The sequence below is a fragment of the Cyphomyrmex costatus genome, unplaced genomic scaffold (genome assembly GCF_001594065.2).
Source record: "Cyphomyrmex costatus isolate MS0001 unplaced genomic scaffold, Ccosl1.0 scaffold398, whole genome shotgun sequence".
Taxonomy (NCBI): Eukaryota; Metazoa; Arthropoda; class Insecta; order Hymenoptera; family Formicidae; genus Cyphomyrmex; species Cyphomyrmex costatus.
This window is the reverse complement of record NW_017278185.1, coordinates 1,538,829-1,565,422: the sequence shown is the minus strand read 5'-3', so window position 1 is coordinate 1,565,422 and position 26,594 is coordinate 1,538,829. Positions and strand designations below refer to the sequence as shown.

The 26,594-nt window shown below is 34.5% G+C and overlaps 1 protein-coding gene across 1 annotated transcript in view; it reads right to left on the bottom strand.

Moving 5' to 3' along the window:
- Nucleotides 1-26,594, bottom strand: part of LOC108776987 (synaptogenesis protein syg-2) — a 74,258-nt gene that overhangs the window by 7,101 nt on the left and 40,563 nt on the right. Inside the window, 6 exon segments of the mRNA XM_018543760.1 lie at nucleotides 1,360-1,584; nucleotides 8,271-8,570; nucleotides 8,796-9,095; nucleotides 11,248-11,407; nucleotides 13,380-13,510; nucleotides 16,585-16,729. Coding sequence (XP_018399262.1) covers nucleotides 1,360-1,584; nucleotides 8,271-8,570; nucleotides 8,796-9,095; nucleotides 11,248-11,407; nucleotides 13,380-13,510; nucleotides 16,585-16,729 — 1,261 coding nt within the window.

Below are 26,594 nucleotides of genomic sequence, written 5' to 3'. Positions count from 1 at the left end.
GTTGCTCATTTGTTGCTAAAAGGAAGGTCGTTAAAAAATATGCAAATTACGAATTTGTTGCTTGCATATTTCAAGAGCAATAAATTCAGACATCTCAGTACCAATTTCAAGCGAGCAGCATATTTTTTATTGATACTTTACTCTTATTCTGCCTGCATGCTGAGGTTTTTTTGTTGTTATTTACACTTTTAATTAATGAATTCAAAACTAGGATATTTCGACGACTATTAACAAATTAGAAAGGAATTTCTATGTTATTTTTAAATAAATTGGCTCTGTTATACGTATAGTGTGTTACGCTAACTTAATCATCCTTTAGCGGAATATTATTCGAAAAAACCTGACAGAGCAAAAAATTTTTTTCTTTAACAACTTTTTAGCAACAAATAAAAATGTTAGAATTGATTTTATTCTCTTTCTTCTCCGCTAACTTATGAGACGTACCTATATTTTTCTTGATTATATATATATTATAGTAATTACAAATAAAGATCTGGTATACAAGTAGTTTAATATATGCTAGTACTTAAGCGCAGTTTAAACGACTATGTAGTATGTAAATTCACATGGAAATTATTTAAGCAACTAAGATCCAGCTTCGACTTACAGGCTTTAACTCTTATTTGTCTAGTATTTAAAATCGTGTTCTTCATTATAACAGAATTCTATCAACTAACATAAACTGAAAAACAGATTAAACATGCCGAAAAATTACCGTAAAATTATATGTCGACCGGAGACTTTGGCTATTATATGTAGTCACAAAATTTACGTGTGGTTCTTCGACTTTAAACAGAAAAAGAATATCAGCAGCCTTCGAAAACTTACAACAAACACACGGAATTTATTCCGTTCGAGTGGAAGTTTACGCGTGCTGCCATTGAAAAAGCAGTATATCGGTTTAGAAGTATGTACACTTACATGCGCCATACTTCGTCTCTAGTCGTACAACGGCGGATGCATACGTTTAAAATTTTCAGGGCAAACGCGAATCGAGTATGCGCCGATCGACATATCGCACAGCAATATGTTACGCGTTTATTCGTCGTTGTGTATAGCGAGGCATTGCGTTACTGTATGCGATTTACGCGGCCAAATAATTTCGTGCATTGTCCGAATTCTCGCAACCGTACGCTCCGTGCATCGGTTACGCATAGGATACTTCCGAAATTTTTATTTACGCATTTACACATTTCGCGTGTAAAATGCATATCAAACGACGCAAAATATTATTAAATAATTCGGTAATAAAACTGTGGCAGAGGCGCGACACGTTTTTGCTCAGTGTCGTGTGCTTATATATATTTTTCGAATGCACACAAAGCGTTTGATGTTCGTCCTTTTATTCGGGGAACATACCTTTGTTGGTCGGCACAACATCTGGATTTCTGTCGTCTGCGTCGTAAAGGTCCTCCGAACTCGGTGCGGTAGCCTTCTTTAAAGGTAAATCGCCTGGCCTTTGAGCTCGCCTTTCGCTCCTCATTTTCAACGCTGCTAGAATGGCGACGGTGATGAGCAGGAGTGCGGCGACCACACCGATCAGACTTCCGAGCAGCGGGGTGAACTCGAAGGGTACCGGAGTACCTGTGAACAAAACCCGCACTACTCTCGTGGAAGCATGTCGGTATAAAGTTTTCTCGCTCGTGCGGACATTGAAAAATTGCGATTATATTGAAAAAAAAAAAAAAAGAAAGTACATAGTTGGAAAATTTGTATTAAATTTAACACATTTTATGGATCCAAATAAACCACTCAAATTTTTATATTAATTTAACACAAGATGAATGAATATGTTAGTATAAGTAATAAAGAAGGTAAAAATTACTTAAAAATTTTTTAAAATGTATAAAAAGTTTCATACAATTTTTTGAAACATTATGGAAGCATATTTCTTTTATAGATATTGATAGAATTAATGTTTATATGCCAAATTAACGTTTAATTAATTTATCTTAGAATTTACATTTAAAAACTATATTATTTGTCCATTTACTCATAAATTATGTTATTTTAACATTATAAAAACACAACAACGACCGGTTTTAACACAAATATGTAATGTTTTTTACTGTGTATAGTATTATCTAGAAAATCCATCCGCGCTGTAATAGAATAGAAATGAAGTTGCAACGATACGATAAGTGTGCCAACCGGATGTTTAACAATACGTAATGCGAGTACGCTTTGTGTACTTGCGTACGACGCTTTTCTGCTACGAAAATATTTCATTCACGCGAAACAATATAAACCGGAGGCTCCGAGAGAAGTGCTGGCGGGACAATTTTCCGGACGGGCTGCGAGGGTAAACGGGTTAAACGAGTTAAAGTCGCATTACGTCGTAAAAAGATAGGAGATATTTGGCCGGCGCGAGAATGGAGCCATCTGACTACCTACCTACCTACCATTTCTAAGATTAATGAATTCGAATCCTTTTGATATCTCTCCACGTTTAAACACCGTTCCCGGGCGACGTTTAATTTTCCACGAGGCCCGTCTTCCGCCACGTCTTCGTGCGCGTCCGCGCGCGCACACTGCACTCGCTATCGCTCTACCCGTCCGTTTTTTAATCTCTTTCCTTAGCCCGGACCTCCTGAGAGACATCGCTCGTAATTGCCACTCGTTTTAGTCACGAGCGACCAAATGTTTTTACTCTGTGCTCCGATGCACAGCCAAAGTGCACGTTAATTTTTAATCAAGGCGAAAGTGCACCGGATACCCATGATATTTACCTGCCATCTACTTTCCATCGTCACCTCTGCTTTACCCCCTACATTTCCGTTCTTAATTTTCGTTGATTTTCAGAGACGTATTTTTGTTCGATCATTTGTTCTGCCATGTGATTTCTTTATAAAGTTTCCTCTAAACGATCTATAATTCTCGCATCCGATCTAAAGAATAGATTTTAATGTGTGGATTTATAAAAATCGTAAATTAATATTAATTGTAAATTTTAAATACTACTTGGAAATCTTTCATAAGAAGAAAGATCTTTTATTTACTTCAATTTTAATATATTACGTAAGAAACGTTCAATTACAAGGATTTCAGTTTGAAGATATCGTTCCTTTACTTCGAAAGTAACACAATTTAAAAAATAAAATATATGATTTTAACTATTTTAAATGTATAATTAAACTAAAAGTATCAATCCACGCATTTCGATAAAACAATTATTAAGTATTTTAAGAATATCGTATTATGAATATTAATTTCTTTTGTAAGCTTCCAGCTTTAAACTCAAGATCTTATGATACTTTAAATTATTTAAATATAGGTAGATACTTTTAGTTCAAATTTTTTTGTTTAAGGAAAAATAGAACTACTTTTGTCATATAGATGATTCTAGCATCCTCCTAAATTAGTTCATTTTTTATGATTGTTTACTTGGGATGATGTTTACTTAATTCAATCATGAGTAACGTTCTTTTAGTTATGTCACTTTTAAAGTAAAGCGATATCACTAAATGCTTAAAATTCTAAAATAACGAAATGACCAAAGTCGATACACATACATGTAGATATGTATACAGAGAGAGCCATTTCAATGTTCGTTTTTAATCAATTTTGACGAGTATTGTTAAGTTACAGAATGATTAACAGGAACAATATTTACTACTAATGTCTTTTTTTTTCATTCATCATTGCTTTCTTTTTCAAAAATTCAGTTGATTTAGTTCGATGGATTTAAATTGTTTGTTTCATTTGCGGCAATCGTTATTTCGCCGAATCGTTATTTGACTTTCTGCGGGGAAATTTCGTACATTGCGAAATCATACTCAACCAGTTGCAAAACAAATATCGCACGTTACCGTTAAATACCGATGATACCAGCACGTGATGAACTACAAATTACGTTTTGTCCCGTGGGTGTGTCTTGTTTATTTTTCGTAACGCGAAAGAACTTTTAATATACACACTCTCACCAATAATATTTACCAAACCACGTGATACGATGCTAGTTGTAAGCCGGAAATTTCCACATCGCAAAAGTTTGCGTACGCGGTAAATGGAATTAAGCTCGCTCGCGTCGCGAGTATTTGATCGTATCGCGGAAATAGAGCGTTCTCTTCGTTTTTTTCTCTCTCGGATCGATCAAATTAAAAACTATGGCAGAGATCTCGGGCAGGCTGACCGCGTCCGGCTCTTCGCAGTGGTATTTACATCATAGGAATACGCCCCGCGTAGTCGGTGCTGCTATATTTTACCTACATGCAGTGACGTAGTGAGAAAAATTTTTCGGAAGGGGCTGTAGAAATTAGTCTTTCTTTTATGTCCTTTTTTATACTAGTGACATATTTGGTAATAAACAAAAAAGTTTCATTTAAAATATGATAAATGTTGACTTATACAACATTTTGTACATCAATTTGATCACAATCACCAATAAGCTTAAGCCTCTACACCACGTCAAAGATTTAAAACTTTCCAGAAAACTTTTTCAAATATTCAACTACAATATAGCATTAATGAAAATTTTTAATTCGAAAATTCTTAACATAACTGTAACATTTGAAAAGAGTTTCACTAAACTCGACAAAATATTATTAAAAATCCGGCATTTTGTTGTAAAGTGTTTCGAAAATTTCGGAATGGCTCTACAAGTCGCAGAATATGTCAAAAATTATAGAATCAAAATTTGAATAATAAATATTAATATCCGGCTGAGATTTCACGAGTTGAAGTGCCATTCTCCCAACGCCATTTTTTTACGGTTGTACTAGCAGCAACAGTTTTTTCCGTGTAATTTATCGAATTTTTGTTTACGTGTCAAATACACAAAGGAAAATCAGCAAATATATTTTTAATACATAATAAACGATATTTTTGCAACTAAATTAAATATGAGAACTATTCCAACAGGATTTAATTTCCTCTCACAAAACAAATTGATATTTACGGTTCAACAATTTTTTACACATTCTTATGAAATTATTGAAATTATTCAGAATTTCGGAGGGGGGGGACTACGCCACTGCCGCGAGTTACCTATAAGTTATACGTACTAATTTGTATTTTACGCTGCAAATTCCTACAATAAGATAAACATCCTAGTGACAGAACGTATATCTATGTTTAGATATTTGTACAAAATATATTAGAATAAATTATCAGAGAAAGTTAGAATTTTAATTGTAATTCGACTCTTACTCGCCCTGTTTAATGTTATTGATTATTGTTATATAAAAGAGTCCTTGAATTTTTCAAATTATTTATTTGTACAAAACTTTATATTTGTTTGTATTATATTATTACTCTCAAGTGCTTTTGTAAATATAATATTATAATGATTTTTTGTGATATAATATTATAATTTATTTGTAAGAGTACAATTAAATTATAATATTGTAATAGAAAGAGCATTTGAAATTAATAATAATAAATTTTGTGTGTCTAACACAAAATTAGACATGGATACGTACATATATGTTCGATCATTGGGACGTTTATACCTTATTGAGAGGATTTCAACGAGTCAAGATTTCAAAAGCGCTGCTCAGCTCAGATAGGGCTGTGTTCGGAAACTTCACTCAAGTATGTTATTTTATCCTTATTTTATATCTAATGAATGATAAAGATAGAATGACGCAAAAGGATACTTGGATGAAATTTCGAAAAGCAGCCTTGCATGACCATTCAAGGCATTCACGTGGATGAGAGAAATCGAGAGGTCTTCCCGCGTTCTCCGCGGAGTGCTCGTATGAGGCGCGGAAGCAAGACGGCCAAGACGATTGGTGCACAACGGCCAAGATAGGTGGCTGATCTCGGAATTTTATTAAAGTTTCACACTCGTCGGGTTCTCGCGGCGAGAGGATCGATTTTCGAACCAACTACTCCGCCTGCATACGTACGCTGGTTTATATACCTGGCGTATATACACTACGGGTAGTGCGCGACGGGTGTACCCGCTTGAATCGCACCGTGGAAACTGACCGAGAGAGCAATTTCACTTGTAAATTCGTCCCGGGCCGATATACATACACGCGCGCGAGCGCGCGCACACACACATCTACGCGTACATGTATGTACACCCGGGTCGAGTATATCTGTTCTAGGAGAGTAGTCGAGATCCTACCAGCTAGAAATCTACGAAATGAACGCGGCGGCCGAGAGGGATGGATTCGACCATCAGATTCATCCTCCCGAGCGTCTGGACCGGGATCAACCGCGTGAGATTCGTCGCCGGTGGTTCGTCCAGAACGCGCAACTCGCCTTTCTCATCGGATACATAAGTCGTATCATCCTCCCTCCTCTCTCTCTTTCTCTCTCTCCCGTTTATGAAATCCCTTTGTCTTTGAATACATATCAAGTAGGACATCTCGATGTGCTAAACGTTTGATCGAGAGGTGTATCTCTTAAACAGTAAGATTGAAATCAAATGTGACTAAGTTCGAGCATTGCAATTTTTTATACAGATGACGAAAAAAATGTTAAAACTCTTCTTGAAAAATTAATAACAAAAAGACTTTAGTGATTCCCAAAGACTTATATGTTTCTTTAGCGTTAGAAAAGATGCGTTCTTGTTACAGATTAAGGGAAATTCTCGCGCAATCGAGCCCTTGCAAAATTATATCAATTTTCCGTGATTTTACGATGAGTAATCGTGCGAGGCTCCATCGGCGGTGCTACTCCGCGTGTCTCCTTCACAGAGACGTTCGTTGGAGCGATTATATCGCTCACGGGAATGGAAAGTTTCGCGTTACTCTCATAGATCCTTCCTACTTTCGTAATTACAGGTGGACGGTGAGATTAATTCTCGTAATTACTCACACGATATATTTGTCTCTGACTACTTACACCCTACAGATATTATTACCCGTCTTTCCTTCCGGCAGTATGGAATTTCTCTCGATCTTCACCAGGGCGCAGGATCTTCTTGCCTTCCTTACCGCTGTATCGAATCAATAAAATAAGCCAGGGCAAACGAGAGCCCCACACAAGTTTCGAAGGGCCATTCGCGTTTCGAAGGAGAGCGCACGAGTAAATCTGGCTGTAGCGGGTTTTACGCACCGCCAGAACTGCCGCCAATTTTTGGTCGAGGCCGTTTCGTGTAAGTGGATTGGAAAACGTCGGAATAGATTACTACTCGCGACGGGCGGACGGCGGCCGTTCCGTAGAACAATCCACATATACACCGGCGTGACGTGGACATAACTTGCGTAATACCCATATCCAGGTGATTGTGCGCGCGTGTGTTTGTGTGTGCGCGCCCGCTGATTGAATTTCTCGACCCAGATGCTCAATTTTCGCGGTGAAACCTTTCGTATGGTCCAAGTGCTCTTTAGCTGCGAGAAACGACCGAGTGCTATATCCGAGTTCGACTCGGGGATTCGGATCGGATGAGCGGATTAAAACGTTACACGGACAATCCGCGCGGTGCCGTTCGATTTAATTCGCTAATTCGATTAGCCCCGACGTCCTCCGGCCAGTCTCATAATTTATGGATCGGCGTTGCACCGGTAATTCGTCCATATATTCCTATCAAATTACTTATTTCGTTGATGTAGGATACGATCAATAGTGTTAGGCTTGAAGCGACTGGTTGCCTAATTCCGACGTTGTCAATCATTATTATCTCGATCGGATTAATGTCAATTATGGATCTAAGTGACGTAATCACGTTGTCGTACACTTCGCGGAATACAGATTTCTTAATCACTCGTCTTGTTATGAATTCTACGCACTAGTATGTTTACGTTAAACTTTTTGGAGCAATCTAATTAATTTGTCATTCCAGCATGGAAAGAACAATTTTACTGAAATATCTAAATATTTAGCTAGATACAAATCTGAAAATAATTTTATTTAGACCGTTAAAATAATTAATGTAGGAGCATATTGAGCAATGCTGCAAAAAATTTTGACATTTAAGCAATCAGCTTTTTTTAACATAATTATTATAATTGATTTAATAAAATTATTTTTAGATCCGCGCGCGCGTATCTATGTTAAATTTTCAATACTCTAGCAAAAGCATTTCTTCGTGATGTGACACGAATCGTGAATGATATTTCATATTTAGTCAATTTTCGTAATTCTACATGGAAAGAACGGTTTTGCTGAAGTGTTAAAAAACTAGATTCAACTTAATTGCTCAGATATAAAACGAGTTTCCTATATAACTAATTTTAATGGTTGAACAAAATTATTTTGAAATTTCGCTGTAAATTCAGTATCTACAATATAAGTTAAATTTTGAGATACTTCAATAAAGTGGTACTTTTAAAGTGGTACACGGACGAAAGGAACGGAATATTTCTGGCACAACTTACCAGTCTGCTTCTCGGCGACTTTGAGCGTGAAACCTTCCAGCAGTGTCGGCTCACTTCTCCCCTTCGCGTTAACCGCGTACAGGATCATATTCAGTACCTTGCCCGGCTCCAAGCCTTGCACGGTGAAAGCCGCATTCTCTCTGGACGTGACGTTGGCCTGCAGGGCCCCCGTGTGCTGATCGAACACTTCAAGGAGGAAATGTTGAGGCTGACCACCGTCGAAACCAGCGGTGCATTCCACTGAGAGTGATTCGGTGGTCTGGTTGGTCAGCGTGCAGTTGTATGGCGCTTCCGGTTTGCCTGCAACGCGCCATTAACATTGTTTACAATTCTCCCTTCCATTCTATTTCAATGAAAATTGTTTGAGAGATACTGATTTAGCAACAGACAACGCTGTTCCGGCGTTGCGAAACGCTCGGCATGCAGATTTCGCAGAAACGCTTCTCCGGAACTTTTCACGGAAATCCTTAGCGACTCAGAGAGGTCGGAGCGGCATTAACTGGTACATGCCGTGTGCGTACATACCCGCAGGAATAATGTGAAATATGCAGGCATTCTTCTGCTGGCCGGCCGTGTTGCTTGCCCAGCACAGCACGGTGCCGTAGTCCATTTCCGTGACCGGCCGGTATGTGAGGATGCTCTGGGTATGTCTAGTTGAGTTCTTGTAACGCGCCTGCGGCACATCCTCCATCTCTTCGGTATTGTTAAAAGTCCAGCGGAAACTCTCCGGCGGTGGGTACGCCTCGACCCTGCATATCACTCGAGCATCCTCGTGCCTCGCCACCCCATAGATTCGCTTTTGATCCGGCACACAGATCGGTTTGTCTGAGAAAAAAGCCGACGGACGATTTTATTAAATCACCCCTCTGGTGTGTAGCGCAGTTTCCATAAACAATTTACCACCACAAAACTAAACTTTGAGAATAAATGTACTTATTCAGTGTAGTTTCTATAAATTATTGTATTTATTTTTTCCATTCTCCTATATACTGAAAAAAAAACTAGTAATAATCACAAATCTAGATGATATTATTAAAACATTGATGAAATAATTTTAATGAAATGAGGAGTAGACTTTCAAAATGCGTTTTGTTCAAAATTTACAATTTTTAGAAAATGAAAAAGAAGATCATAAGGAAACCACGTGCCTTACATAAAATAACAATTTACCAATCAGTAAGATGTAAAATGTTATCGAAATTACTAAACAATTTCTAATAATGTTAAATAAATGCACTTCGAATGTCTAGACTCTTTTTAGTGCATAAATTAATAGTGAAGAAATGTTTTCAGAACATCATAGGGGAGCTTAACATACGAGTTTCCAACATTGAACGAGTTTTTAATATGGAAGCACACTGTGCCATCTCTAACTCAAAAAATGAAATTTTAGACAAAATGCATTTTAATAGTCTGCTCCTCAAATGTTCGGTTAATAAACAATAGTAAAAAAAACAATTAAGCGTTAATTTTACTTTTTTAAACATTTAGAGGAGATATTTTCTCCAAAGAAGCTATCAGGAGACACGATAGTATTTCGGCGTTAAGACAAGCGCGGCGACATTATCGTATACTTTACGCGAGACTGCGAGTTGCAGGGGACCGATATATTATTGGATCTCAATAACGGCTGGATTGAGTTTCACGCACGCTTAATCGATAGCTTACACTCCGATTGTATTATACATGCTTTCATTTTTTTCTCTACGTACCCTACAAGTGGAGATATTACGATGCAAAGTGCGGATCTGTAACTTTTCAGATTCAGATACATCGTCTGTTATTATCGTTGTCGACCAGCTCAGTATAATTTATAGGTTATTTTTATATTTTGATACATCGTTAAACACCTTTAACGATAAGCCGCGTAGCTTATTATTATATAATTATGTTTAGTAAACTTTATTAAATATCGCATACACTCTAAACAAAATACATTTGTTAACTATAATATTATCAGACTTCTTTTCAGTAGTATCTTTCCTCTTGATTATCAAGACAACTGTATATTTCTTTTGTTTTTTCGACTTTGATATTTTTGTGATTAATTTTCTCGAAATTTAAGATATTAAATCATATGGCTAGCGAATAATCTCGGCATAAAACCTTACTGCAAATAAATCTAAACAGTCAATTCTTACAGTATATACAGTGGACAGAGAGAACTGCAGCATATGATATGGAGAGCCGAGGAGTTTACGCGCATTTATTAAAAGTGCGAGGGAGACGCGGCACGAAGCGGGATGACCAAGCTCGGCTTTTCGAAAGGAGATCGATGGGCATTATTCGCTCGCTCGCTTGAATAGTTTCCCCATTTTTCGCGGCGGAATGAGTAAACGAAGGTCGAACGGGATGTATGGGAGAATCCGAGTTTGCTGGTTCGGAATAATTTGTTGGTTCACTGTGGATCATCCTATTTTTTCCGCTACCCACTCACACGTTCATCCCGTTTCAATGTGTTTTTAATGAATAATCATGCTGACATCTTGATATTCTTGATATTTGACGTTTATTCACGAATAATATCCCTGAAACTTCTCATAAGCCCGGTGGCCAATTACGAGGCTAGACCGTCGCGATTTTCCCCGAAAGCCACTTCGAAGGCGCTTAATAACATCGCTATTTAAATGTCAGTCATCGGTTATGTTGTCGTTTACATCATATTACGTTGAAATATCTGCGACGTTGAGCATCGCTTTGACGAGCAAAATAATTACGAGGATTTCGGGCGGAAAACGGAGTAATCGAGGCTGAGCTTTATAAAGAGCGAGCGAAGAGGCAGAAACGCTATTTTCGGCGAAAGGAGGTCGAGCAGTGTCGGAGGGAAGATTTAAAGTTGTGCTCGAAACGAAATTCCTTTTTCGTGCAAACGCTGCAACGAGTCGCGTCGGCATGCATTTTTATCTGCATTTTTGCTACGCGGACGGATATTTTATATTACACATATATAATAGCAATGATAGCACAGGATACTTACACATGATCTTAAGCTCCACGATATTGCTATAACCATCGCCTTCGACGTTGCTAGCAACGCAAGTGTAATTTCCGGCCTGGGACCGATTTACTTCTCTGAGAGCCAAATCGTATTGCTGGACTATCACGCCGTTCTTCGCGTTATTCTGAATCACGTTTCCCTGGAACAATGCGCATTCTCGATTAGATCGAAACGCCGCTGTTATCTCTTGGCTAGTCGTTTTTCCCATCTACACGATAATACCATTATTATCATTATTGAAAAGATTGTCACATCTCAAAGCAAAGCGCGTTACTAAAAATATAAATACAATTTCATAAATTATTTTATTATTACGTATAAATAATTGTGTAAAATTCAAACACAATTATTTTACTGTTTTAAAAATAATTTGCTTTTTTGTTTGTTTTGATTTTTATGTAAATCCACCTTTTGCTGTACTAATTTGTAAATTTAATGAAAAACTAGCATTACGAGTTAAAACAAATTTTTTATATGTCGTTCTTTTAAAAATTATACAAACGTGATTTTTAAGTTATTACCATGAATATGTTAGATAAAGATTACTCTATCAATCATCAAAAGGAAATTAACTTAATTTCACAGCCTATCCGCCAAATAGTACTAGTATCGTTCTTAAGGTTTTCAAAGTGATCATAATACCTTCTACGAAAGACGACACATTCTAACAAATATTCGTGCAAAAGTTCATTCAAATCCATTTATTCGTTTTAAAGTTTACCTAAAACTACGGTAAACTACGGTCAAATATGATCATTGCGTTGCATAAATCATTATAAATCAAATTATTCATCATTTTGGTTTTTGTAGTGTATTTCAGGATATGTTCACGATCAAAATATTTTAATTAATATTGGCTGAGATATTCATTTTCTTGACTGATTTTTTAGCAAATATTTTTAACTATCATAGAGCTGTGAAACATCCTTTCAATTAACCGATATTCAAACTTATCAAAATAAAGAGACCGGATTTCACGGTGCACAAAATGATTTATAACTTTTGTCCAGACGTGAAATTCACGTTCGAGGTGAGAATAATCTTGCAATAGATGGGCTTCACTCAGGACAACGGGGGAATGAGATTTTACTTAATTAAACGGGGTTTTATTAATATCGAGTTAATTAACTGCTATGCCAACGACGACGTCGGTAAAGTTGGACATTTCGTATTTACAAAGCATTTATGGACACCGTGCCATAATATAACGTATTATATTAAACAATACATAATGACGTCAGCGTGGAGGTAGAAAGGATGCGAAACGTGAATAGACATTGTCGGCGAAAAGCGGGGAGAAACGACGCGTAATGAGATCTGCGAATATAACGTCGACGTAAAAACGGCGTCAGCAGAGCGAAGGACTATTATACTACCATTTATATCGGTATACTGCTTAATGTTCTCTCAGCTATACAGTACACCTTCGAAGGCGGTGTGTCTTCGAGCAACGTTGAAGATCAAGCTTCCCGTGATACATGCTGAAGAGAACCGCAATACGTCCGAGATAAAATTTATTAAAATAAAATTCATTACTGTGTATTCTATTTAGAAAATCGTTGCGGTAGCTTTAAGTAAACAGTCGCGAAACGGTTAGTAAAACAGCAGTACATCTACTACGTAAATGGAAATTTAATTAAGGTAAAGGATGAGCTAATTTTATATATACACTTAAGATTACATCAAAGGATACTCTTTTGCGTAATTGCGTTATGTTCGCGTTACGGTTCGCAAGTTGGGTAATATTTAGAGAGGATAGGAGAAGAGGGGGGTTTTAGAGGCATGCAGAAAGTTTGTTTCCTATTTGTCGGTTTCGGCTGCAATAGCCATTACTCTGAGCCAACAGTTTTAGGAACTATTCAAGCGTAAATATATCACTCGCGAGAAACCAGAGGTCATTGTTCAAACTCAAACCTGGGCTTTTTACCCAATTCGAATAATGCGTTTTTATCCGCGATTCCGTCCCGCGGTAAAGTTTTGGCATCGGCTTTTTCGCATTGCCGTGCTTAAAATTTTTAACGACCGTGTACACGAACACGGATACACTCGCAACGGAGAGCTTTTGCATTTCATATTTCGTGTGTGGTATATTCTGCAATCTCTTGACTTACATTGTGTTTCCACACGACTTTGTAGGCACCCGGGTTCGCATGTACTTTACATTCAAAGTATACGTCATCACCCTCTTCGATGTCATCTGGGTTCATATTCGAGCCGAGTTGCAGATGCAAAATTGGGACAACTGCAAGAAGAAAATGTGATTATTCCACGAGTCTTGCTCAGATCAATGTTTCCATAACAAGCACGTTTTCACGATAAATAGTTATATTCAGTTATTAAGAAAAATTATAAAGCTTCAATTATATTGTATCGTATGCGCAATTTTGAAAGATTGAAACACTTAATTTGTTATTTATTTTAATATTTGTAATTTATTACAGAAAACTCGATAAATATTGCAGAAGTAAAGCATAAATACAAGACACAAGTCGATATCAAGCACTCATTTTAATTGCAGAGAATAAAGCTTGAATGAAGCCAAACACTAAGACAAAAGTGTTTGGTATATAATTACATGGTAGAAACAGGAGTTTTCATTTTATTATAACTATAATGTAATTAATATTAATAATTACATTTATAGTTCTGTATACAAAAACATATACCATATTTATTATTAGTAACATTAAATTAAAGCAGTAATGACTATAATAATAAAGCTCTTAATAATTTTACTATACAATTATAGTCACCGGTACAAGCACACTATCCTCTTAGTGAAGAAAATAATCAAAGCGAACAGATTCTGTAAACATTAGGGTAAACCCGGTATATACGCCGCACCTATCGAAAACTTAATTTATCAATTATTATTTACTATGTTTAAAGCAAATTAATTATACAAATAAAAACTTTGTATCATCTACTACTGTAAAAAAAATATTAGAAATCCAAAATAATTTATTTTCCATATTAAAAAGTAACTTTTTCAAACCCCTGCATTTTTGCCATTTATCCCATAGGGGGGGGGATAATATGGCCACTCGTATATAATTCATAAGAAAATCACAAATAATCTATAAATAAGATGTAAAATGACGACGTAATTTGCATTGTTTATTAATATATGACAATTTTTATTGTTCAGAATGAAAATTGGAATACAAATAGGACTTAATACAATTTTTAAAAATAGCTTCAAATCTTTGAAAATAATCTTTAAACGTTTAAGATTTATCAACATTTATGCATTAATGCAAAATATAATTGTTAGAATTAACAAAAACTTCTTAAATAGAGCGTCTGTGCTGCGGCACAGCATCCCGCTCGCTAAAAATGCCGTATATTCCAAATAGATGGGGTATGACAACTAATTAAACAAACAATACAGGAGCAAAGCATTGTATTTTGCTATACAACATGCTTTACTATTCCTCTACACATATGTATTGCAAAATAACCACTAAGTCTTTTACACGCTCTATAATAATCATTTTATGTAGATTATAAATTATGATGGCACTACTTATTACAATAAAAAATCGATTTAACTCGCAATAATTTCATTAATATTAACAGTAAAGAACTGAAATCATAACATAATACTAATATACCATAAAGGCATGTAACAAAGTAATTGACGGAAAATTATCCCCACTCCTTCTATTTTTTCTGACTTCTGCGGCGTATTTCCTGACGCGGCGTATATACCGGGTTTATCCTACATTAATTACTTTCTCATCATTATTATTAGAGCATTACGGAAGTATCTATACCTTCAATCTCTCAATATTCAGATTCGCAGAATGGAATTCGTAGCGAGAGAGTAATAATAACGTAACCATCTTTTACGCGGCTCTCCGACTCATTCGAAACGAAACGGACTTGTCTCACACACCGAGAGCGTTCAAATTTGCGAGAGCGCGGAGATGCAGCGGCGCAAATAAATCGGGTCGCGCTGGTCAGCCACCGTTGCGCCGCGCCGGACGTTCCATTTTGGCCTCGTCGTTGACGTCTCGTTATTGTGATTACATTCGCGTTTGCGCGAACGTAATCTATATCGACGGTCTTGTTTCGGCCTGCCAGGCTTTTAACCCGTTTACCATGTTCGATATACACGCACGCCCGCACACACACACACGGACAGTGCTCGCCCGGCCGTACCGTAATGCACACGTGCACGCGTTGACGTATGCCGTGCACGCGGATTTTCCGATGTGTCGATTGTACAGAGAGGCGACACCCGCGCGATGCTCGCTTATGAGTTTACGGCTTTGATAAATTACTACCAACTTGTTTTTACGCGGTGATGCGCGCGTTTAATGCGTGACAATTCGAATTTAAATATCGAAATGTTTTTGTATCTCCTGTTGTTGCGTCTTCACTCTAATTACATCTCTCTTACATATAAAGGAAAAAGATTCGCAGTCTGTTAACAATCTATTGGACACGTTAAATTAATACATCTCTTTATCAAAAATATCAAACAATTGAATTTTCTTTATGTTTCGTCTTATATTCATTTTTTATTACACTTTGGTTTCTCGAAATTAATTGTATCTTTTAATTAACATAAATTAAATGGGCTTTATAGATTCGGCGTCAGTATATGGTAATTGTATTACAGATTTTAATATCAGCTTTAGAGAATTAAAGTGAAATTTCAGGGATAAAGAGAAAAGTTTATAATACGCGTATAATTTTATGATCCCCAACTTAATGTTTATCTTTATGATCATATAGAAATAGAATTATTGTACAGTTTTGTGATATAAAGAGATATTTTTTATTATTCGCTTTTTCCCCCGCGTAGTAAGTGTAAAATAGACGCAGACAGTCGCGCATTATTATCCTTTAATCGAACATTGTTGGTTCGTTCGCATAATATTGATGACGATGTGTTAATGAATAATGATATCAGTGATAATAGTGCTGATTCTACAGAGCATATCGTGTTGCCATTACTAGTATGTAAACTCGTGGTCTACCTCAGCCATCGATTTGTGATCTGATATTATCCTCGTCTAATTTTTTATTTTGTGCGTATACCAATATCATATACACTGTAGATCGTAATTATTCCAATTATGCATATGGTAGGATACATATGTTGTCTTCGGAATAACATCCAGCAAAACAAATTACGTTATTGTTGTGTATCAGAGACAATATCCAAGACAAAACGTATTATCGTACAGTTCAATCTATATACAGTTGATGAATATTATATTTTATGACAATTCTAATTGAAAATCGACGTAACGTCTCGTTTATCTCGTACCTATTTGTTGTGCGTTAGCAAAGGTGCGTACTTACAAAAAACGTTTAATTTCCACGTGTCTTCTGCTATACCACGTTGGACTTTAGGATTTTCAGCTCTACACGTGATAACTTTATCGTGGTGTAATAGAGTAGGCTGAAACGTCAGGATGGAACTCGTCATATTACCATCCTGCGACACCTGCAACAAAATCGCAATATTCCTTTTATTAACGTGATTATTAACAATTTTATTTACACCGTAAATCCGTTTTATCCGTTATCAAAAGATTAGTAGTAACTCAAGCTCTGAGTTAAATAATATATTTTATTATTTTTAATTTTCATGTGTGTGTCAAAATGTAGATTAATCTATTTTAATAATTAGTTTCAAGTAAACAACGTCTATATTAATACAGATTTAGTAAATGTACTATACAATGTACATTTAGTAACTAAATTAAATTTAAGTCAAATTCAATACATTAACTTGAGTTAAATTGTTTAAATCAATTATTTCAGTTAAATTAATGGCAAATAATATTGAGTAGAAATAGTGTGGTGACCTATATAGAAATAATTAAAAGTAACTTAAATCGAATTATGTATAATTTGACAAGTATATAAATTTAATAGTGTATTATCGATTGATTCATAATTATTATAAAACATATAGTGACTCCAGTGCATTTTCCTAATTTTCAAATAGTATAACAAAATTTGAAATAATTTAATGTTTCACAAAAAAATCTTATTTTTTATAATTTTGTTTATGTAGACTAATTATCGTACTAAAATTGAAATTGAATTATAAACAGCTCAAATAAATTAACAAATTAAAATTAACAATAAACCTCCCAGGTCAAGAAAACTTGACCTTAGTTATCGTATTAAACTTATGCAAAATTCCAGTGTCGCAATTTTTTATATAGTTGAAAATTGTAAAGCTCTGTTTGAAATTAATAATGATAAAAAACCTTCAGTAAGTGAACTCATAGTGTTCTTTTAACGTAAAGAAATATACATATGTTCTTATTATGGATTAAGAAAAAGAAATATTTAATAAATTTTTTGTACAGAGATATACCGCAAAAAACATAGATATCTATAACTAATTAAATTTTATTCTAATTTTACGAAAGCGCTTGAAACGTTACAATTTTTATATAAAAATTGGGAGATACAATAGCGCGATATTCAAAATTGAAAACGTTTCAGCTCAAGTGATTTCATTATTCAAAGTCGGAATTATTGTGTGCAAATCTGTTTGAACGACGAGGCTGTTCGTTTTAGAAATTTGAATATCCATTTTCTCAAAATTATTTAAACGTTAAATACAGTTTTTTAAACTGAGAGAGAGATATAATAGTTTAAATCTCACATTTTAAGACAAAGTTAAATTAAAAACTGTTAATTTAATATTACATAAAATTTTTTAGCAATCTCTCGGGTTTAGTATCGGATTTAATGAAAAATTACTTTCATAGTCGATACTGAAATCATAATTATGTATTACACATTTTAATGTGCCTTATATCGCATCCGTTAATTGCTTTTCCAATATTTTTTTGCAGCATAGCCTATTAAAGTGCGCATCGTATGCAAGTACGAATAATTAAATCATACATACCGTAACACTGGGTAATACTTAATATCAAAATACTATTCATTTGTTAATCGGAATAAAACAATAAATGAACAATCTACAGTAACAGCAGTTACATTCACTCATTACCAGGTACGATACTGCATTTTATTGAATATTTCGCGCGTACATTGTTACGAGAATTAATTTGCAGTCGCTTCATTAAAGTTTCGTTGCTAATTAGTGTCAAAGATAGGTATCGCGTATGATAAATGCAGAAATATATGATACGTGCATTTTAACACGCCGCGGAGGAAAGAAATAATCGCATTGCGGCGTATTAAAATAAGCTATTTTAAATGCCTTTTTACACAATTTCATAAATTATTCGCCGTTCTAATTTCGCTAAAAAGGTAGCTTTGGTCTTCAGAAGGATAGTGTACAGCTCTAGTAGGTATAATTATTCGTACTCGGGCGATGTAGCATGCGTTTGAGGTAAGGACTTATAAGCCAAGCGTTAATCCGGCGATAAGTCTTAATGACCGGACGAGTCAGTCCAAGAGGCGTTTATCACCCACCTTTGCGGGTGGTGTAATAGGATCTGGCTTTCACGTGAGTATTTCACCCTTACCGCGAGTGCAACTTTAACGTGCACGAAACCGGCTACTGTATTTACGCAAATGTACGCGGGGTAGGTGTCTCGTCAGAAAACATGTAATTATCAAACATGTATGCACGATCACTCCTTTGATGCGCGCGACCTCGCTCTGTTTACGTATGTAAGAACCCACTGTATCTCGTAAACAGCGTGGTGTACTTAAGCTACATTTATAATATCTAATAATATACTGTTAATATATGAATAATATCTTAATATTTAGGAGATGCATGCCATAGAGTGCTATTGCCATTGATGTAGTATTGTTACGTACCGATGCATAAATTTGACATCGCTTTTTAATTAATGTAACACAAATTTATCATATTTAACACTTTCCCGATAAAATATTTATAATATAGACCTTTATAAACATTAATAACTTAATTATTAACTTAAAAAAAATAAGCACATTATCAATCTTGAAACAGAATATGTAGTCCAATTGTGTGTGTTTTCTCATGATTAAAACTTATTATTTTTTTTTAATATTAAAAAATATATAATAACACATAAAATTACTTAAAAATTGAAATCACTTATCAAGCACTACGTCATTATACGAATACCATCACTAGGAAATCCAAACTGGTACATGTATAATGGATAGAATTTTTGAAAGCTTGTCTCTGCTTATCCTAGCTTTTAGCATGGTAGATTAGACCTCTTAATGACCACTGAAAGCATAGCTTAGCGCTCTTTGACCTCGTGTACATACGTAAAATTTATGTATAAATAGCGTTCTAAGATTAAGTCAAGAATAAAAATAATACAAATATCTCTGGAGAGCACAATGTTCAAATTATATAATATACCACTCTCTCTCTCTCTCTCTCTCTCTCTCGAATTTAGGAATATAATATTGTATAGAATTCATGCGCTTTAGGGCGTTTAATTATTTTTTTTTTTTACATTTATAGATACCGTCCTGTCATCTTTTATCGATCAGTTTCCAATTTTTGAAATTAATATTATTTTACCTTTATTCATATTATACATTGAATCAAGATTTTTTTAACTGTATCTATGTTTAAATTTTATATACATTGATGATGACCTGATAAGGGTAGAAAAACGTTTGATTTTGTACTTTACTTATTGTTTACATTAAAGCAACTTACATCTTAGCTTAGACTCGTAACCTATTGAGTTATTTATTTTTTGAAATTAATATTTTTTCAACATCTCGATTTTTTCAACGCTCTAATTTGATGAGCATATATAAAATTTATTTATGTTTTAATCAGTAAATATTTATATAAAATTTAATTTATTATTATCGTTTTTTCATTTCACAAAAGAAATAAAATTGTACGATCTTAATCAATTAAAAAATATAAAAAAATCGCTACATTTTTTGTGTCTTTTAATCATTTTCAGTATTTTCCTATAATAATTTATTAAAATTACGTAGTTTCGTTTCTTTTGAAGCATGAAAATTGAAAAAGTAACAACAAATAATAAATTAATTAATACAATTGCTTCTTTGATCAAAGCAAAAATACATTTTATTTTACAAATGAATTAAATTTTTTATATTATAACAATCCTTTTTTAGATAAAATAATTAATCAACCATAAAAATGTTCACATTAGTAAGTTGAATCCCTTCTTTTATATTACAAATATATTTATTTTGTAGATATATCAATCAAATTACACATGTAGATTAAAGTAATGGTATCTCTTTGATATATTTCCAAAATATTCTCAATTTTACGTATTTATTACAAATAATGCTAGAAAAAGTCCATAAAATGTAAAATGTTCAATAATGCGTGTCATTTATTGAAATCTATTTGAAATGTAAAAAACAATTTAACAAAAATATTTTTATTTTTATTGTGTTAAACGTTTCATGAGAGACAGTAATGAATAAGACACTCGTTTTTTGCAACGTACATATATCGTACGTTTGAATACACATGTAATTACATTGCTGCCAATCGTGCGATGAGACTCAAGCAAGTAAGATGATGACACGAGCCGCTCGATGTATCATCGCATTACCCCTTGAAATGCAATAGCGACAAATACCAGGAGACATCAAACACGATCATTCTCTACAAGCAATTAGCAATTACCAGTTTGCGAGGTTAATTAATTTTCGCTATTAACAACTCGCTACCGAGATTTTTTTTTTTTAATCTGTTTCAACAGAAATCGAAGCGTTATAAAAGATGCTATATATATATATATATTATAATATTTAATTACACGATTTGCAAGATAATTATTTTTTAAATAATGCTCGGATTCAAATGTATTTTCCATGATAAATTTTTCTCAATTTATACGTAATTTGCCCGTATTTTTGGATTGAGAGCGCGTAATAACACTCGATCCACCGGATCGAGTAATTCAAGCAACTGAAAAGCTCTGGTGTGTCAATCGTTTATTAATAATACGTATTCCGCGGGATTTATGCTCGGGCAATACTGAAATTTAATTGTTCATTTTTTGACGGTTTATTGCGTCTTAATTAATCATAAGCTCTATTAACTGTATCATTTACTGTATTGTATATGATATCGGAATGAAATTTTTCGATCATTAACAGAATATTGCGTATATAGGACGGATTAACTCCGAATTGAGTGGCGTCGCGATGAATTTAATTAGTAAGTTCAGTCGTAATTAACTCCGTATTTTAATATTTGTAAATCGCGCACAGTGTAAATTTGACGTTTGTGTATTTGTTGAAACTTTCCTCCTGGAGCGCGGGGGGTAAGCAGTATAATTGGATTAGTACAAAGTACATTAAAATCTAAAAAAAATGAATATGATAATAAAAATGATAATAAAAATTTAAAAAAATTAACAAAATATTAAAATTTTATTATACAATCCCCATAGGTGACCTAAAAATTTGTTTGTAAATTTTATTGTTAAATGAAAAAAATGTTGATGTAAAAATAAATTTTAAAGTTTCAATAAATTCATTGTATGGAATGTTTGTTTTTGTGCTAATTAGATGCCATCTTTTTGCCGTGGATTGTAAGATCCAGAGGAATATTTGTGAACATAGAAATGATGTCCAATGATAATAAAATCGAACTGCCAATCTCAGTGCCATTGAATAATCGTAAGGCTTCAAAACTGTTAGTGCCTGTCAAGGATTTGTCTCTATACTAGATGCGATAATTGAATGTAAGAAATACGCTATGGGACAGTCAAATACTGTTTATACGGAATATTTATTTCTGAAAGGTTAATGAATCATTTGTTGTTTATGTGTAGTGTTTCAATGTTATTCTATTTGTAGTCAGTCGGATTTAAATTAATATGTGAAATTAAATTTAAATTATTAGTGGAATCTTTGTTGACAATGAAATTGAAATTATTGGATTGATCAGAATAGCAATAATAAGAAATAGATTGTATATTTTTTGTACATTCTAAATCACGTTCTCTCAACAAATGTTGGAATTTTTCTTTATGTAAGTAAAAAGATCTTCTGTAGCAATTATCAAAGGAAACCGAATAATGATCATGAATAAATAAGTACATGAGTAAATAAATATAATATTAGATAGAGAGCAGGATAAACAATTGTTTTTCTAAACATTTGATGAGTCTGTGTAGTTCATATATTTCTAGATTTACTAATTTTTTGCGCAAATTAGATATAAGAGCGTAATATCTTTTTAACGAATTATTGTATGAGAATGATGGATGGTAATTAAACTTATTAAACTAAGTGTTTCGGAACAACGTGTTTTGTTTGCAACTCTTTAAAAAAATATAATTATAAGATAATGCTTTTATTAATCTATATTTGATATCTAACCAATTCTTGAAAATAGATCATGTTTGTTCGCCAAATAATTAAAAAATCGAATGATGGATTTGTTGGCTGAACAATAAATTAAAACGCATTTTAGACCAGCGTTAAAATTAATAAATTTGGCTCGTTTTTTGCAATACAAATTAAATGAGTAAAACTATTTAAACCGAGCTAAATGGATTTAATAATAATATCTTTGCGTTATATCATTGTAACATATATTTATATCTTTGCGTTTTATCATTGTAACATCTGTGTTCAACTCGATCGGATAAACTGTTAATGATGGTCCTGTCTCACATGCCTTTGTAAGTTATTCAAGCTTGACGTATTTTATCCTTAACTTAATTATTAAATTCCTTAACCTAATTATTCATTTTAATTTATTTTATTTTATCTCATTGATTATTTTTATTGACCACAACTAATTATTTAACTCTAAACAATACACTCGCATTGAGAACAAGAAAATCAATCCAAACTATAGTCATTATATAGGCATGTCGATATCGTATCGTCATACATCATAAGAGAATGTTATCAATCCAACGACACAAATCTGTAAAAATCGCTGAAGGACTTGTGAGTTTCGAAACGCACAACACTTTTTGTTAATTTTATTTTACATTATAAAATTCAAAAACAATTATTATTATTAAATCCATTTAGCTCGATTTTGCATTGCAAAAAACTGGCGAAATTAATTAACTTTTACTCTTAATTTACGAATACTGATTTTGTCTCTGAAATACAAGTTTTATGGAAATATTGTAAAAATAAATTATTTATAAAATTATCGTAAAAAAAAAGATGAAAAGGATCTATGTGAAATTATTTTTATGAAACATTTCTAACATGAATAAAATTTTATTTAGATATTTCTCATATAAAAAGCGATTCATCATACTTTAAATTCCTCAAAATTCAAGAATTTTACTATATTTCACAATATTTTACAATATTTTCATAATGTTTACTGTTTCACAATATTACTTAAATATAGAGTATGTACAACTTGTGTCGGATATTTGTATAAGTGTATATATGCCAGGTTACATTGCGCTTATTATATTTGTCAAGTCGTCCTACTGCTAATCTAATCTTTCTTTAACATCTGCAATCGTTGTGATGGAATAACGTACCGTGCTAAATTTAACGAATGTATCAAGCATATGCAACTTAGAATTTTATACATTTCAGAAACAAGGGAAAAGATAACGGTTTCGTGCACGTAATAAAAATGTTGCCGGTTAATAGAATGGCTATCTCATACCATTAAAAATATTAAAATCTACAACCTTCCAGTTCATTCAAGAGCCCGATTAAAATCATGCTAATACGTTTGGAAAAAACACGCAACATTTCAGGCATTTTCCCAGAACATAGGACATAGGGTGTAATAAAAGTGTGCGGCGCACAAAAGCGCATTTAAAAAGAAAGAAAAGAGCATCGATACATCGCTATCTCAAATTTATAACATGCAACTAAGCCCATACACGGCGTACTTGCAGTTTTGCAATTCCTAGTACGCGTTCTATAGTCGATATCTTTCCCCAGAAGATACGGCGCTCTCGACGAACGGCGATAACGCATTTGAGGCAGATTGCCCCGGCGAAAGGATCGAAACTTTTGGACCGCATTGTACGTATGTGAAGCCCAGAACGAAATTGGCTCGAAATTCGCGCGGCGGTCATAAATCGGCGAAGTCGAATCACCCACTGCCAACTGTACTGTCCACAATCCACCCTCTCTTCCATCCTCGCTGCAACCACCCTCTCTACATCTCGCTCTTGCCTCTCTTCCCTCTGTTCTTGTTCCCTCTCTCTCTCTCTCTCTCTCTCTCTCTCTCTGTCTCTTTCCCTGCGTTCGCCGTGTCCCTCGATACGTCTACCGGTACCGAACTTCATTCGACACCGCGATATTATGACGTATAACGCGAGATAGCGCGAACGTGTCAGAACTGGATGTCGCCTACCAGCCAACAACGTGATCGTTATTTTGCGGCGGAAAATATCAGCTCTTTGGATCTCCGCTACTAGCGGATCATCGTCGATCATGGCCGGTCGCGCGACACCGATCGAATCGGCCGAATCGTTATTGCAAAATCCACGTGTATGAGCGGCAGCGTAACCAGAGCTCTCTCGCGTACCCGCACTCATTTTTCATTCGGAAGGTTTTACTTATACGTCTCGATTATGCATGAAAAATAACTAGCGAGGGAATGACGTTACGTGAAATTTCCGCGCGTGGAGATCGTGTATCTCCTTAGTGTTTCTTTCATCATAATTTATTGCAGATCTCAGCGATCGGACAATTTGTATTTTTCATTATGACTTCGTGTCTGTAAAATCTCGTAAAATCAATGGTTTCAAAAGAAACAAAAACCATTGTTTTTCAATGTAGAGCAATGTTCGAACAATACGCGGAAATCGATGTGAATTCTTCCAAAGAATCATGACTAAGACAATGACAGACGAGAACGATTGCAGTAGATACAGTTAACTTTCTAGTGCTCGTTTCGATTTCATTCGACGAATTGCGTTCTAGAAGGATTTTCTGGTAAAAGCGTTCAACAGATACAATGATAAATCGATACTTTAGAGTCCATTTACGACGGCAATTTCATCATCGTGTGCGCAATGATCCAAGCGAAAGATGATGCTTTTAACTTAATTGTATATTTTAATAAGGCCTAAATTAAAATTCCATTCTGATACGAAATATTTACTAGATAATTTTAAAGTATTTATATCCAAGTTTTAATTTTTATTTTATGAATAATTGCGTGTACAATTTTGCAAACAATTATTTGAAAATAATAATTGAAAATGTTTTTATTTACACTTTTAATGAAAGTTTAACGAAAGTTAATTAAATGTTAAATAAAAAAATTTTTCTAAATTTAATGAAACGACTATCGATTTAAAGTTATAGAAATAACGCGTTTAATGTAAAATCTGAGAGTAGTATCTATTATCAATAACAAACTGAAAACTCAATCGTGAAAGGAATGAAAAAGAATAATAAAATAATAAACTAATAGGAAAATAGGATCGTGCGCTCATGTTGCTCTATTATGGCTACTACACGCATATATCTCTCCCATTCAGATCTGTCAGAACTATTGACAAGTCGTTAGATGATGGATAGTATCCATCGCTCCATAGTTACGTATGTACTGTAACTGTCTATATTAGATAACTTCGTCCTGCTCTTAGGTCAAAGAGGCTTATTTAACGTCCACCGTTTCGAATTCGCATTTATCATTGCTCGACTTGTACAATGAATTGAAGTGAAAGAAAAACCGGCGATTCCATTGCGAATTATTATTTGATTGCTTATATTGAAAAATATATAAAAAAATATATTGCATTTATAAAATAATTTTCGTAATATAATATTACAAGATAGGTATATTGCAATTAAATTGGTTAAAATCAAAAGATATCGAACGTATCTCCAATATGCACATTTTGGCGCCGTACCTACTATCTCACAAAAAAAAAAGATTGATTAATTTTTTCTCCGCTCGTAAAGCGGAGTCGATTTACGATACTTTGTGGAATGACCGATTCAATTACGTATACGTTTACAGTCTGAAACGGAACACTCTAAAACTTATACCACTCGAGCGGCGTGTATATCGAGATTCGAAACGCAGTTTGGCAAGGAAGAGGGAGGGAAAGTGCGGCGAGTCAAAGAATCACGTTTCAGGAAGAGTTTCACCGCGGAAACGCAGGAAGGGCGTAGATCGATGGTACGCCGGAGTTCGAGTACGTATAACGGAGAAGTTTCCGCGTCGTCCGGAGTGAGGGGATCAAAGAGCGAGGGAGACGTCTCTCTGTGCGCAAGACGAGGAGCATCGTATCGCGGTGAAACGGAGCGAGAGCGAGAGATCACGAAAGCATCGCTGCGCTATCCGGTAATTGCGCCATGGCGTGTCAGACGGGGGTGCTTTAATGGCAACGATGCAAATACCGATACCGGCGTTAATGCCAGTGATTTCGCGGGAAACGATCGAAGAAGAAGCCTGCATG